The sequence below is a fragment of the Poecilia formosa genome, unplaced genomic scaffold (assembly GCF_000485575.1).
Source record: "Poecilia formosa unplaced genomic scaffold, Poecilia_formosa-5.1.2 Scaffold396, whole genome shotgun sequence".
Classification (NCBI taxonomy): Eukaryota; Metazoa; Chordata; class Actinopteri; order Cyprinodontiformes; family Poeciliidae; genus Poecilia; species Poecilia formosa.
Window position 1 is genome coordinate 465,574 of NW_006800335.1, and position 16,269 is coordinate 481,842.

The window sequence follows — 16,269 nt, forward strand, 5'->3', positions numbered from 1 at the left end:
AAAAAAAAAAAAAAAAACAAACAACAACAAAAAAAAAATGACCAAAAGGGCACTTGGGGGGAAGGAGCAAAAGGGGCAGGTGCTCAAGCACTCCCTCCCCCCCCCTGCACGTGCCTGTTTCTATGTCAGGCAACGGTTGAACCATTCCCATTCAGTGTTGTTCCTTTTTGGATATAACTAACTAAGTTACAGTTCTTGCTTTGCTCTGAATTTTAAAGGGTTTGCACTAAAGAAAAATAGCTTCAAATTGCTGGAATGCCTCACAAGTAAGATTATGGCGTCTTTGTTGAATTCATACAAGTATTTTACTCTCTAAACAATTGTATTACGTCAGACAATAAGAGCTGTCTTAGTTGTAATTGGTTAAGCATCTGGTAAATTCACTGAGGAATCCCTCCCTCTTGTCTCAGGCTTGTTGAGAACCATTATCACACAAAGAAAATTACATCTCTCCAGATTGCAAGCTCAAGATGGCTGCACACGTGACTGTATATACAGCAAAGGGTATGCCTGCCTCTCTAGCTCTCTAGCTCTACATGGCTTATTTTTCTCTCTCGCTCTTCACTGTGGTAATGAATATCATACATAGAGATGTAGATGAGATGAGTTATAAGTGACTTGTGTTCCTTGTTGCCATGTACAGTAAAGACATATCAGGGTATAAGTAAATGATGTTATATTTGGTGTTGGCAATTGATGATTAAATCAAGGATGCCCAGGAGATGGCATGTTGTGGCAAGCCAATCCCAAATGGTTTTCAAAGTAAATGGCAATGGGATGTTGCAAGCCCACCCTCTACATCTCTAATTAACAGTTGGTAATTAAACATTAATCTTTGGGGGAAAGTTAATAAGAAGCCCAAAGCGGATTATTTGGGGGTTTAAAAGCCGTAGGGATCTTTTATACCCTTAATTCAATTCCCTCAGTAAAGCCTCTCTGAGAAAGCAGTAAACAGTTGTTAATATGAAACTATTTTCTTACTTTATGGTAGTGCTTCTTCCAGTGGTTGGAATAAAGGAAAGACATGTTACCCAGTTACAAAAGTAATTAAACACTTCCTTTTAGTGCTAGAAAGTGATCTGGGGCAGTTTAAGACCTGAAAGACACATAATTTATGATCAGAAGTGATTTGGCTGTTCCCAGTAGAGGTTAAGTCAAGATTCCTCGATATAGTCAGTGCCAGGATATTGTTGATTAGCTGAGCTGTGGCTTAGCTTAACAATAAGTGCCTTTTTTAGTACATTAGGGTCTGATTGATAGAGACTTAAATATGTATTCAAGCCTTCTGAGTCAGTAATTTGTAAAACTATTTTTGTTGCTTTTATCTTTTTATTGACTGTCACAATCTTAACCATCACTGCTGAAAAAAAAGCTTTGTCATTGTATGATGGTGGCTCCTTAATGTTTAATTATGAGAATGATGCACAATTTAGTATTTTTTGTTTAGCTTCATCTGACCAAACCATCTTCCATTAGATTACCTTTTTATGTACATGGCCTCTGGTAAGATGTAAACATTACTTATAACTCAGATTGGTCCAGTGCATTGATGATAGTTGCCAGTGTCTACACAATTTCTTTTTTGAACCTCCTGGCTACTTCTCTGAAAAATACTCTTCTTACCCGGCCTGCCAGCTTAGGTGGATGACCAAGTCTTGGTAGGTTTCCAGTTGTGACATACCTTTTCCATGTTTGGATGGAGAGCATTGAATGATTGAATAGGCATGGAGCCTGTCTGTTTCCAGATCTGTTAATGATCAACTTTTGGCATCGGAACAACAGCAGACTCCCAGTCCCCATTCAAAGACATGGATTGTTTCCTTTCAATATAAGTTTCCTCTTTAGGGAAAGTCTACAATTTTTTGATAGGGTTTAGGTCAAATGAGGAAAACGATCATGTCATTCATTTGTACGCCAGTCCTTACTGGCTAGCCATGCAGTGCCACACTCTGATACATGAAACAGACATTACAAGGCATAAAAAACATAATATTTTTGAAAGACTATTTCCTTTTCTTACAGCACTTTTTAAAGCAAATGTCTTCTAAAAGCAGACAGTTGACACTAAGTCCAACTTAAACCAGAAACTGGTTTATTATTCCAACTGAATCATTATTAATATTTTACTAATACTAATAGCCCAGTTCCTCCCTGCTAGGGTCTGAGTCAGTGGACCACTACTACACTCATTACTGATCCTGCCACAAGCCCACCTATATAGTCCTTCACAAATCAGTCTATAAAAACCTTTCAAATAATCTGTCTTTAGATGTTTATTGGCCCTGTATTGACATTTGATCTTATCTCTCCTCTTCAACAAGATCTCCTCTTCAACAAGAGGAGAGAACCCTTTCTTACTTTTCTCACAAGGTAAGAAAGGCTGCAACCCTTTCTTACCTTGTGAGCACTGGTGTGCTTTATACTTCTGGATACTTCATGCAATTGCAGCTCTGGAATAGGGCTGCTAGAGTGCTATTGCCAGTAAAAGACATTTTTTATATAATTTTTGACTTGTCAAAGTCAGATTAGTTTCTGTTTTTGCCCAATTTTGCCTGGAATGATATAAGCTACCTAGTACACTAGGTAGCTTCTATATGCACACTCTGACATATGAATGTTGATCTTTTTAGCCCATATTCTCTCTCATTGCACAAATGTGACATGTTTATATCTAATTAGCATTAAATTTTATGCAGATAAGAGTTAAAATGTGCATAAATATGGTGGCCCAGTCAAAATTCTGACTTGCTTAATCAAATTAAATCACTCACAGGTGGACTGTATTTATTGAACACATGAAAGCAGTTGGTGGCTATGGATTTTATTTTATAGTATCAGTTACTCAGGGCATCTGAGTTTATATGCACATTGCTTTTTATAGATTTTTATTAGTATAACTAATTTAAATTTGTATTATTTTCTTCTAATTCACAACTATGCACTGTTGTATTTGCGTATAACAAAAGGTTTTAATGAAATACAATCAAGGTTTGTGGTTGTAATGACAAAAGAGGATCAAGTAATATGAATACTTTTAAAAGGTGCAACATTTTATTATCATTTGCAATAAAATAACTTGCTGAAAAGTTGTAGACTTATAAAGTCTTATGTACTAGACAGACACAGAGTGCTGAAGTTGACATCTGGGGCACGTAAACATGTTGCAGCTCTGCATTTGAGAAATAATACCGTGACGAAGGAACACTTGCACATCACAGGTTGACTGTTTATTTCCATTGGATTTTCTGAAACAATCAATCACCTTATTTTATTCTTAGCCTCCTGCAAATACAGCAACACTGGCAAAGCAAAGCTATGAGTTATTACTCACCAGTCCATTAAATACAAGGCCAGTCTTTTCCTTTTCAGTCACACTTTTTATTGTTGTCGTCTCCTGCTGAATTATCTTGGGTCTTATGATAATCATCATCTGATTTTGTGATGATCATGATGAGATTTAAGGAAGGGTTTTGTTGGACCTAGATCCTTTGTCCAGGGATTCAAAGTTTAGGTGGATGGAAAAGAAGACAGAGGAAAAAAATAAATGTTTAGAAAGTCTAATTAAATGGCTGACATGTCTTTGGGGAAATGAATTATTCATGTTTTGCTTGGTAAGAATTTGCATCTGCTTGGAAATTTACTTCAGAGGGAAGCGAATTGGGAAAGGAAAATAAAAGAGCTGTGGGTGCAGAGAAGAACTGTATGAATGGCTAACTGACATAAGACCAGCCATTTGGAGAAACATCATACAAAGGAAATAAAAGGCTTTATGATATGGTTGAAAATGGAGAAGTTCTCTTGAGCTCCGAGCAAAAGATGCTACCATCACAATTTGTTCATTACTAAAAGTCAATAGTCTGAACACTAGAGTAACATACTTAATGTTTAAGACACTATTTACAGTATATTATGCATGGTTAAGGTTTCAATTTCTGCATATACTGCAAATAATATTGAGATGCTTGGTATTATAAAATACTTAACCGTTTGAAGTTTGCAAGCTATTCAAAGTCCAAATCATAGTCTTTTGCAGTGAAACAGATAAAATCATTAAGTATTCCAGCAGCAATTCAAAAAACATATATTGTACTATATTGTAATTAAGCTATGTTGAATTATTCTACGGTTACAAACCAACTCATCAACCTCACAACACACCAAGAAACTGTGCCATTGTCTCAGGTTTACTGAATAGGAATAAGTATTGCCCCTCCAAGGAGTGTTTTTTTCTAATCTTGATATATACCTACCAAGAGTGTAAAGGACAAGGTTTTCTGTTCCTAATTTTGAAAGGAGAAAGGGGAAATAAGGATGACAGTAAATATGTCTGGATTGGTCAACATCCAGCACAAGAGAGGTCAATTAAGGAACAAATTAATTCCTTACTGTCATCCGATATTGGATTGTTGTTTCAGTCATAGACAGAGAACATCTTGATTCCTGCGCTCTGGCCTTCACCAAGTACAAACTTCTGCACAGAGATTTTTTGTTTTGGCCTAGGTCCTTGGATATCTTTTTGGTTTCGCACTTTGTACCCAGAGAAGAAATGCTATTAAAGGAAGTTACTAAGGGACACTGAGCACATCTCATTGGTGCCTGGAGAAAAGCAACTATTTTGCACAGCTCTACACAAAATTAAAAAAAATTAAAAAAACATAGTATGCCAAAGGAATGTGTGATATACATGGTAGAAAGGATAGAAATGTTGCCTACGATAGAGATGTGTAGTCTATCGTCTAACCACGGTAATGTTTGTTGATGAGGTAATCAGCTGGCATCAAAACAGAGCAAGCAGGAAACAGCATGGCAAAGAGTACAAGGGAAAAGGTTGTTAAAAAGGCAGATGCAAAAACATAAATAATCTGGACCTGGCTTGGGTTTAACCAGGTCCAGATTAAAAAGGCAGATGCAAAAACATAATAAATAATCTGGACCTGGCTCGGGTTTAACCTCCTGAGTGTCCTACTGCAACACTCAGGAGATGTGCAGCAGATGTCACGGTCAGAAAGTTGGAAAACGGGTAAAAGCGCAAGCAGGGTCACTGCGATCCCGCCTCGATGCACACAGAGTAAAAAAACTCATGGGATCTAAAAGACCCCCATCTCTTAAGACCGCCGGAGGGTTAAATAGTCAGTCATTTATAGAGGAAGAAGAAAAATATAATCTGCAAAGTATGTGGGATGACAGTTCCTGCAAAGGGAGGAAATACAAGCATTTTGTTTTATTGCCTTAAAACAAAGCATGTGACTGAATACCAACAATACAGCTAACTAAAAGCTCCGGTCACAACACTGGGAAGAAAAAGCAGGATCAGACGCAAACATTCATTACATGAAAGTTATTTGTGATACATTTTCTATTAACTTATTTAACTTTTATTTAACGAGTTAGTCACCAAGTTTTATACAGAAACATATTGTACAGCCACTCATCACAATAGGTATTGTGATATGGTTGTTATACCATAACACATAGTAGAGAGGTGGCCATTTGCTATGGTATATTGGGGGATGATGGCTATTTCCAGTGGTCATTGGGCATGAGGCAGGGTAAACATTCAACAAGTGCCAGTTCGTACCAGGGCAACACTGAGACATACGGACAAAACACCGATACATGCACACACTACTAATAATGGCTAATTTATTGAGACTGGTTAACCTAACATGCATATTTTTTGGACTGTGAGAGGAAAAACAGCAGAATATCTGGAGGGAACCCATGCATGGATCTTGAGAACATAAAAACTGAGTGAACAAAAGATCTTAGGCTTGGATTTGAACTCGAGATCTTTTTGCTGCAAGGCACTTTAAACGCAATAAAACTGCGTTTAAAGTGCACACAAAACATTTATCAGAAACAGATCTTAAAAGGGTGAAATATTTCAGCAGGGATCTTCATGTTAGAAGCATGATGCTGACTTCATGGAAATAAGATAATTTCCTGGCACAGGGGCTCTTATCAGCCCATCACAGCGCTACCCCCATCTGGTCAGACTCTTTGAATCACTGTCAGATTTCCTCTGTGGCTCAAACGTTATAAGTATATTTGAAATGATTTGGAGAAGCTTAGCTTTGTACCGAATATAGTACAGCAATCAAAATGACAAAAACATAATAATTAATAACAATTAACTATTAATAACAATAGTATAACAATGATTTGGATTTTTTTTTTTTATGTGACTATCATCCTTTCTTGTTAGGAGAATCAAGAGAAATTTTGCCCCAGAACTCAGGACAAACTGGTGTATTTTTTTTTTGTCAATATGAGAAAGAGAGGAAGAAACTACGAATGAATAGATGATCCAGACTGTTGAAACACAGCATTATGCCATGATGAATGCAAGTTAAATTGGGACTAGATAACTTACAAATTATGGATTACACCTGTTATCATGGCCTTGGAGTCAAATCCATATATGTGTAGGTTTCTTGACTAAAATAGCTTAAGAATGTACTAAAGTGTGCAAGCATTCTGTTTTTGTAGATTTATGTACCAATTCCCTTTCAGTTTGTTCCATCATCTAAAGGATGCATGAGCTGCGCACGTTCTCATTGCACATTCATTCCGCATAAATACTCATTTATGTTGAGGAAAAGACATGTGTGCACAAGCTTAGTGCATCTGACTGCTATGATCACATGCAGAGAGGCTCCGTTCTCCACACTGATCAGCAAGAGAGGGGCTGCACTGAGTCATGTCTGTATTTGTTATCTAGAGTTAGCAATGTCAGAAAGAAGGAAAATATAATTTCTTTGGAAGGGCTGCGTTTAATCATCCAATGAGTAAATGATAAATTGTTGTCGCTTAAGGGACAGAAAGGAAAAGCCCCAAACTGTCAGCACATGACAGAACTAAATCAACGAGTACTAAAAAGACAGACTTCGGACACTTTGTCTTTTTCTTGCCCCAAGGTCATCATAAAAAATAATCGACTGGCTTCTTTTAGAAATGTAACTTGTAATATTTGTCACTGTTAGATAAAGGTTGTAATCATTCTGCCTCATCTGCTGTATTTCTTGCTCCATCAGTACATTTGGGGGCTTGCAGTAGTTTGAGTGATGGCAGTATAGGGAGCTGCATCATCAGTATGCACAGAGTGACTCCAGATTGTTTTCTCTGTCTGTCAGGGACTCAAAGGCTCTGGTTAAACACAGACTCATTAAATCCCATCTAAATTTGGCAGAGAGGGAAACAAAGGGAATGTAAGTGTTGCACAATGGGAAAAAGGCTCCTGTAGAAAAAAAAATGAAATCCCTGCATAAACCATCCGCTTGTCAGAAGGTCAGTGTAAGGGTAGAAGACATTACCCATGTTGGCCTTTGGACTCCCTGTACTCTTGATATGGTCTTGTATTTCTAATGGTTTCCAGAGAGAAAATATTTCTGTTTTCACAAAAACAAGCTGACTTGCATGAGGCAGCTGTCCTATTTTACTGTGCTATATCTGCACAAGCCTGTCCTTTTGATGATTTCCTCCAACATCAGTGGTGACTGGGAAAACAGTCAGACAACACAGAAGTAGACTTCTGAGGTCAAATGCAGCATTCAGTGTTAAGATTTGTAAATGATCAAAGAGCACCTTCAACATGACACCATGAATGGTTAATGTCTTTTTTTCTACCCTTGTTTTCTTTCTCTGCAGGTCAAGAACTTTACCTTTTATTATTCCCTAGATGCTCTGTTTGCTTTGATCTGTATCACAGCTTAAAAGTCAATAAAAAAAAAATAAAAAAAACTCTGACACAATTCACTTTGTTGTTTTCATTTTAGAACACAGGAACTAGAAAACATAGTCTTCACTGTGAGAAAAATCCTTGATAAGAATCAGGGTACATTTATAGATGATGCTTGTTCATGTTTTGAAGTAGCTTTGATGTCATTGCACATTATAACCCTCTTTCATGCTTCTCAGTTGACCTTTTTCTTTAAAGAATCAGAGTTGGCCTGTTTAGAAAAAAAAAAAAAGAAAAGCTCCAGGAGACCTCATCATATTCTAGAAAAGTGCTCATGTACTCTTCTTCATATATTGTCTAACCTCAGGGGAAACTTTGTGATGAACTGTGGAATGGTCTGCTTGGGTCATCTTGTTGCCATGTCTCTCTGTGTCCCTGCAGTACAAACAGGTCGAGCAGTACATGTCCTTCCACAAGCTTCCTGCAGATATGAGGCAGAGAATCCATGACTACTATGAGCACCGCTACCAGGGCAAGATGTTCGACGAAGAGAGCATCCTGGGGGAGCTCAACGAGCCGCTCCGAGAGGTGAGGTGGATGTTTCTGTTTTGGTTTGTTGCCTGTGAAACTTTGACACAGTCAAAAAGTCGTCTCAAGTTTGACTAAGCTCAGATGTTTTAGCATTTACTTCTCCCATAAGCAGAATATAAACTATTTTTTAAAGCTGAATAAGCAAAAGTCTTCATGCCTTCTGTACCTTTTCACATTTTGCTACATTAGTGCCACTAATATTTCTACTCTGAATTTGACAAAACCAGGACCAAGCGATAGATGTAGTGGAAGAAAAATATAGAAGACATTTTTTGTTCAACTGAAAATCTGAGAAGTGTGGCATGCATTTATGTTCAGATTCCTTCACTCTGACACCTTCAAAGATTACTAGACATATTCCACAATTAGTGATGTTATTCAGAGAACATCACTAATAAAACAGCTTTAGGGAGAACAATCAAATCACCAGAGACCCCATGGATAAAGTTATGGATAACTTTAAAGCAGGGTAGGTTGCAAAACATTTCAAGGAGCATCATTTAATTTCTCATCTGAAAAAGGAAAGGATATAGTATAAATGAAGAAGCTTTTTTTCAAGACGGTATTGTGGAGAGAGGAATGGGCAGCCCTAGGACAAATGTTTGAGGCTGAAAGATTTAAGACTTAACTCTATCCTAAACAATACCACAGAAATCATAAACAGATGAAAGCATAGCAATAAGAATAACAAGGTCAAAGGACAAAAATAAACCCAACTGAGGATCTTCGGCAATGATTGAACATTGTTCACAGACATTTTTCATTTCCATCTCCAGTCTGGAAACAGGTATCCTTTTTCTTCCACTTCACAATTACATTGTGTTAGTCTGTCTTGTGAAATCCCCATACACTGAAGACTGAGCTTGTTACATGAGACAATGGGGAAAATGTAAAAGGAGCATAAAAGGCACAGCATACACACAGCTGAGAATGTTTATCCTCCCAAAAGTTTTCCATGTGACAGAGCAATTTTTAAACATCTTCACTGTTCTGCTGTTTTTGCTTTCAATGTACCTCTATCCCTCCCAACAGGAAATCATCAACTTCAACTGTCGAAAGCTGGTAGCTTCGATGCCTCTGTTTGCTAACGCCGACCCCAACTTTGTCACGTCCATGCTCACCAAGTTGAGGTTTGAAGTTTTCCAGCCTCGCGATTACATCATCAGAGAGGGAACTATTGGGAAGAAAATGTACTTCATTCAACACGGGGTGGTGAGCGTCCTCACCAAAGGCAGCAAAGAGACCAAGCTTTCAGACGGCTCCTACTTCGGGGGTAAGCTGAGGTTCTCCCTCCCTGCACCCAAACACAAAGGTCACTTCCAGCCACTCTCTTTCTTTGTTTGAAGCTTTAGGGCATCCTGAGGAGCTTTTTATACATATATATATATATTACACAGCCAGCATTCACACTTGACTCTCTCTAACAAGTCTCAGCTAGTCTGAAAGAAGAAAGGAAATAGAGGTTTATTTTCAGTTGTACACCAGAGAAGAGCATTATTGCTACATCCACTTACTCATGGATGCTGGCTTCATTTTTTCTGAAACGTGCATGCTGAAAAGAAATGCATCTCTACACTATTATAATCAGACAGAATAAATGATTGCCATAGATTAGATTTGCTTAAAAATATATTTTTCTCAGTTCTTTTTTAAATATGTAAAATGTTATTATTTAGAACTGTCCTGTGACACATTAAGTCGTTTGCCTGTGTTTGAATTGAAATTTATGAAGCAGGTGCTTTGGTAAAAAGGTCTATCTTAGCTTGGAATGGTGTTGTGTGCTGCTGGGCACCTCACTAAAAGTTCAGCTTCATGGTTTATGTAGGAGTCTTCCCTTAATACTTATCTCATAAATGTTGGACACATTTAAATGACCCAAAACTGCTCCAGCTGTACTGCAGCCTGACATATGCATCCAAATGTCAAAAAGCTCAGGAAGCTGTGAAATTACATACTTATAAATACTCAATGCGAGTGAAATAACCCAGAGTTGTTATGCACTTAACTTGCACTATGTTCTTAATCAGGGTCAAATAATGCAAAGCCCTCTCATAGTCCCATTGAGATGGTGACACATGTAGGAGACAATGCGGCCATACTGCCCTTACCAAATACCAATTAATTTGCCCAGTGACAGCACATCATTTAGACCACCCTGTTAAGTAATTAGAAGTTGTGGCAAAAGCATTTAACAGCACATGACCCGGCAGTGGAAGTTTAATTATGCTCTGCGTGCTTGAGTCCATCTCCATGCCCTCTCTCCACAGGGGTTCCACAGAAATAATGAAACGATGGCAGGCAATCTTTCTCTGCATATGCCAAAACCAATCAATGCTTAAGACAACATGGTCACAGCTCTCTCTTTCTGAAGGGACATTTTATCTGATGCCCAAAACTCTCTTTGGAAAAAAAAAAACCCTCATGAGAGACAAAATCTCTGCATTGAGAGAAAATATAATCCATTTTACAGGCTTGTCTCTTTGTACAATGTGTGACACCATTAATATGATGCAGAGACTTGCAAAAGTATTCATACCCATTAAACCTTTGCGCATTCTGTCATTTGACAAGCAAAAACATATAAGACCAACACAATCTTTGGCCTTATATGATTTTAGTACATATATATGAATTGGAAGGAGAATAATACATGGCATTCATTTATTTATCTTCACAAATAAATATCTATGCATATGTCACAACCTTGTATATGGAAAATTTCCACCTTTCTTCCTTACTGAATAGCTCAATTTCAGTTAGATTCGATTGGGTTTTCAAGTCTTTATACAAATTTAGAATTGAATTTAGGTCTGAACTTTGACTAAGCCACGGCAGCTCTCCTGTCTATCATCCTGCCTGAGATGAACCTAAGGTTGAGTCTGAAGTATTTGCGGCTTCTTACAGTTTTTCTCATTGGATTGTCCTGAATTGTGCTCGATCCATTCCCCCATCATCTCTGGCCAGAATACCTGATATGAGGAAATATGAAAAGGTTCAAGGGATATGAGTAATATTCCAAAGTGCAGTATACACAGCACAATGCATTCTAACATCAAACACATCTGCATCTACAATTTTTGTTCTCACGTAAAAATGAGTGTTTGCTACCCACCACAGGGAAAAATGCTCTCACTGACTTCAATCATTACACAGTTTTGCAATGCAAACACAACACTTTTGAATTGTGATCCTGTGCTTTTCTTCCCTTGCAGTGCCGCTTCTCTGGGGGTGTAACAGTGGGGGGGTAGTGAGGGAAGCCTGGCGCCACTGGGAGTGTGTTACCAAACACAAGTTAGTCATTCATGAAATTAATTGGTGCAGGATCAACACAGTGTGTGTGGCTCATGTTGCTCTCACTGTGACTGCCAGTGTCACAGCAAGCAGGAAGTAAAAGCATTTCCTCATTTTTTTTAATTTCAACATATTTTCTTGACACAGATATGAGGCTCTGCTTTGCATCGATTGCACCGCTCTGTAATTGTGTGAGCATTAGGATGTGAAACAGAAAGCCCTCCAGTCTTCTCAGAGGTTTTTCTTTTGTCTTTTGTCGACCCTAGTTTACAGTACACCAAATATGCATGTACATCTTCTCATCAGCATCTTGACATACTCACACACCATTCAGTTCATTCATTCAAAGACGACCTGAATTATTTACACAATTATGGACTCTGCAGTCTGTTACACTTTGTTAGCTGTTGGATTAGCTTGAGCCAGCGAGCCTAATGTCTAAAGTGAACTCGACATGTCCTGGATGGGAGCGTCGACTGGGCACACGGCGATCCAGTGGAGAGGGGGAAATGTAATGTGACTGCAGTGCTCACGCCAAGGGACACATGGATTGCTGCCAAGGCTGCTCTCTGGATGCTGCTCTGGGCTGTGAAAGAAAACATGCGCCCTCCACCCCCGCTCTCTCCACTTGCCTCTTTATCTCCTCATGGTTCAGTATTGAAACACTTATCAGAACAGCATCTCTTCAACTCTCTCTGTGCCAAGATGGGGGATGTTATTGTCAAAGTTCATCCTTTGTTGCATGCAGTAATTGATGTCCAGCCGGTACGCACTTTGACTCTCTCTTGGTTGAAGTAACACTGAACTGTCCTTCATGCCAGTGAGAGATATTTGTCCAATGCTATTTAAACCTCTGTGATGTCTTACTTTAGTTCCAAGGCAGTGCATGCAATATGTCGGTGTATTTATGCCAGTACTCACTGGGAAAGAACTAAAAAATCTCCAAAGGTTGTTGATTGTGAGACTAATATAATGCATTTATTCCCATACTCTTTCATATATTCCCTTCATTTCTGACCTTCCTTGTGCTAAGAGAGGCTACAGGACGTCTGATGTTGCTTTTCAGAAACTATTCTTCTGTTAACCCAGTTACCTCTCAAGTTCTTAGCACAATGAATGACTCCAGAGGGCAATTGGCTATTGGCTTTTATCGATTTTAATGAGCAGGGAGGGTAAAGACAGGCAGTCAGGGTCATGAGGTCAGGAATCAAAGCCTGGATGACTGTAACACAGACTATAGCCTCGATATGTGGAGCGCCCGCTCTACTGCAAAGCCACTCGCTGCCCCAAATCCTGTGTTTTGATAAAAGAATGTATATAAACAAGACAGTGTGCTGTGGGACAGTCCTGTACTCCCATCCAATCAGCTGATTTAGAACATCCTCTATCAAACTTTTATATTAGCCAATTTTTCCTCCAATTCCGCCTTTTCTTTTACTTGGCCTTCATTAAACAGACTCAGAGTTCTTCAGAGACACAATTTAAACTCTTCAGAATTTAATTGTATAGAAAAAAACATATAAACCTCTTTTGCTGTCTGGTATTTAAAAAAAAAAAGAGTAGAATCAGCCATGATTTCAAAGTGCTTCAGAAAACCTCCCGTCTGTCTGCGCATGCCAGCCAAATGGAAGGTGTTTCTGCAGCTATGCTAATGCTGCAAGGGAGTGAACATGACATGTCATAGGGAATCAGGCAGCCCGCTGCGGATGTTTCAAAGGTTAGAGAGTGTCCGCGCTGTGGGGCTGGGGGCACCGACAGGGAGGGAGATGGGAGCTGACAGCAGGACTCAGAGTCCAGGTGAGCTTAGCCAAAGGAGGCTGCAGGACACAAACGCTTCATCACAGTCAAAGTAGCTCTGCACATATTCATTAATTCACCTTCACACACACTTTCGAGCATGGAAGAAGACATGTATAACATTCCACGCATAAAACCACATCCAGCTAGAGAGCATATTCAAATTTTGGCATTTGCATCCTGTCAGACTCGAACACAGCTGTTTCCGGGTGCCACATGATCACAACAGGCATGTTCTGTTATTTTTCTGAAAACAGCTATGAAGGTCTATCATTTTCTGATACATAATATGTAGTAAGGCAAGATCTAAACTTTTTGTGAAGTGTAGTAAAATTTACTTTTCAGAGCATAAACCGCTGATACACAAGCGATTGTTAATTTATAATTGTTTTTTTCCCTTACTTACTGAATAAAGTCACCTATCTTTCTCCTATCTCCTCTCATTGAGATTAGTTCATTCCTCAGCTGGTAAGAATAATTAGGAAGTGCAAAGTTTTATTAATGTCATCATCCCTCTTCCTTGCATTGGTTTTGTCTGGTAGGTTTGTTTATATTATACTTTTCTCAGCTTTATCCCATTATGTAAAATTCCTAAAGCGGGGTCAGTACAACAGGATAGCATAGAGCTGCGCTCTCCTGTCTGTATGACGCTTTGGAACAATAAAAGACATAAATTCTTCATATAATATATTAATATTTGTAATTGTGCTTGGACTTTAGGCTGAAAAGAAATATGCTTATGAAAAAATTCATAAAAGAAAAAAACACAAGCACAAGCCAGGTGAGAAAACAGATAAAAGTTAAAGAAATATGAATTCACATGTAGAACATCAAAGTTAGGAATCATTACTGAGCACAAACTTATGTTCAAAAGGGGAGGACTTATGTAATGATTAGTCCAGTGAGCAGGAGAAAGTCAGTAAAAAAGAGCAACTTTTGGACCTAGCAAAATACTCACCACCCAGGCATTAAAAGCACCACTTAGCAAGCCCAGGCAGCCTGGAATTCACCACCCTACTGATTCATCGCTGCCTACTAAAATTAAAACTCAAAAAACTAAAATTCTGGCAGCATTCAGATAGACTTTTCAATTCCTGCTTGGTTCTGCCGGCCATTGTTACTCTGCTCTGCATGTTTCTTCCAACAGCTGTGTCACCAGAATATTATGTCAGTGAGCCTCGAAGTGATTGCATAAAACATAGCAGCAGTGAATGGAAAAACCTAAAAGTCTGAAGTGCACCACAGCAATGGCTGACAAAACATTATTCCAAGAGCGCTGTTTGACCCTATAAAATCACTTCAACCTCATGACACTCATGCGGTGGCTTAAAGGGAAATAAATTACTATCTATACATTAAGATGTCAGATGAGATTTAACACAGTTTAAGAAAAGAGGATTCTAAATTTGTTATGATCTACAAACATCAGATGTTTTATGTATAAAAAAAATCAAAACTACAGTAAACTAACCTGTTTTTTTTTCTTCAACAATTAAACTTTATGCTCACGAACAACAACCATGGTAACATTAATGGTTTCGCTTCTGATTCACTGGTGGAGCCAGTAACTGTGGTATAAACTGTAGTTTTATAATTTTGTGGCAAAAGGGTTTCCTTTTGTTCTGGAAGAGTTTCTATTATAATTTCACGTATTAACTTTGAAAAAGAAAGAACTGGGTGACTACTTATAGTTTCAAGACATTTATATCTTTTTTATATTAGACTTTTTAACAGAAAAAGATAATTACGGGACACTTTACTGGATAGCCCCTTTTCTTGGTATTTAAAAATTTAAAACAGCCCATGGAAGCTGTGACAAGATCTCCATGATTTTCCTTTCAATTTGTTCTACTGGTTAAATTGCCAGCCTTCTGGAATCTGCTTCTCCCAGATGGCTCTTTATGTTAAAGTAAATTTCTCCTCTCTACTGGCACCTGTGGCCCTGTGAGATTACATAAAACTGTAGTGAAGATTTAATGTAATACATGGGCTTCCTGAGCTAAACAATGTCTAACAAATTGTAACATTATACTCACTAAATGTGCATACTGCTCCAAGCTAGGTTTTAGTTTGAATATCAATATGGTTTGACTCAGTTGGATTTGAGGAACTCAAACAAAATGTCATTTTCAGCTCCTCTGTCTCTAAAGGAAAGCCTCTTTTTATTCCTCTGAGGCTCGCAACACTCTCCAGGGTTTATCTTTGTTCACAAATACTTATAGTGTCGCTGTTCAATATAAAGAACAAACGTAGTTCTGAACTTAAAAAGCATGGAAGGTGATAGTGTTGTCTATAATAAACTGTACTTCAGAATCACTGACCTCAATCACAGTGCACATTAAAGGAGCACTTATAGTGTGGAAAAGCCAAATACTCTTTATATCATACGAAGGTCTTCAAAACAAAATCAAACTGCTGGGATAACAGGTGTAACCTGTGGAGCTCAAGGCGTTCAAGTGCTCCTACAAAACAGTGAAAGGAACCTCACATTGAGCACTACACTTTATATCATGTGTAGTTTTGAGGAGCTCTACATTTGGATGAATTCTTCAGCTGATATTGTCATTTATTTCAAAAACCTGCAAATGAAATTTACATAAAATACAAAAGTGTGTTCTCAGTACTGATTTGAAATGCAAAGGTATAGATTCAACTGAAAATGTTCTATTTTCTTTCACCTCTTTCTACCCCCCTCTCTTTCTCACACACACACACATATACACACACAAAGACGTGCAATCCATTCTCCTTTTTAAGAGCTGGTGCAGCGACTCAAGGGAAGCATCTTTCCAGTAAGAGCTCAGGACACATGGGATGCACCATCATGCAGCGAACCAGTCATGTGTGTTCTCACCAAGGTCACGGTGCCTGATGTCTCAGCCCTCCTTTTCCGGAGCAACATCTAATTTTAA

The 16,269-nt window shown here is 38.4% G+C and overlaps 1 protein-coding gene across 1 annotated transcript in view; it reads left to right on the top strand.

The window, feature by feature from the left end:
• hcn4 (hyperpolarization activated cyclic nucleotide-gated potassium channel 4) overlaps positions 1 to 16,269 on the top strand; it is a 71,771-nt gene that overhangs the window by 44,475 nt on the left and 11,027 nt on the right. The window contains exons 6-7 of the mRNA XM_007576088.2: positions 8,120 to 8,266; positions 9,302 to 9,542. Of these exons, the coding sequence (XP_007576150.2) occupies positions 8,120 to 8,266; positions 9,302 to 9,542 (388 nt within the window). The remainder of the gene's footprint in view (positions 1 to 8,119; positions 8,267 to 9,301; positions 9,543 to 16,269) is intronic.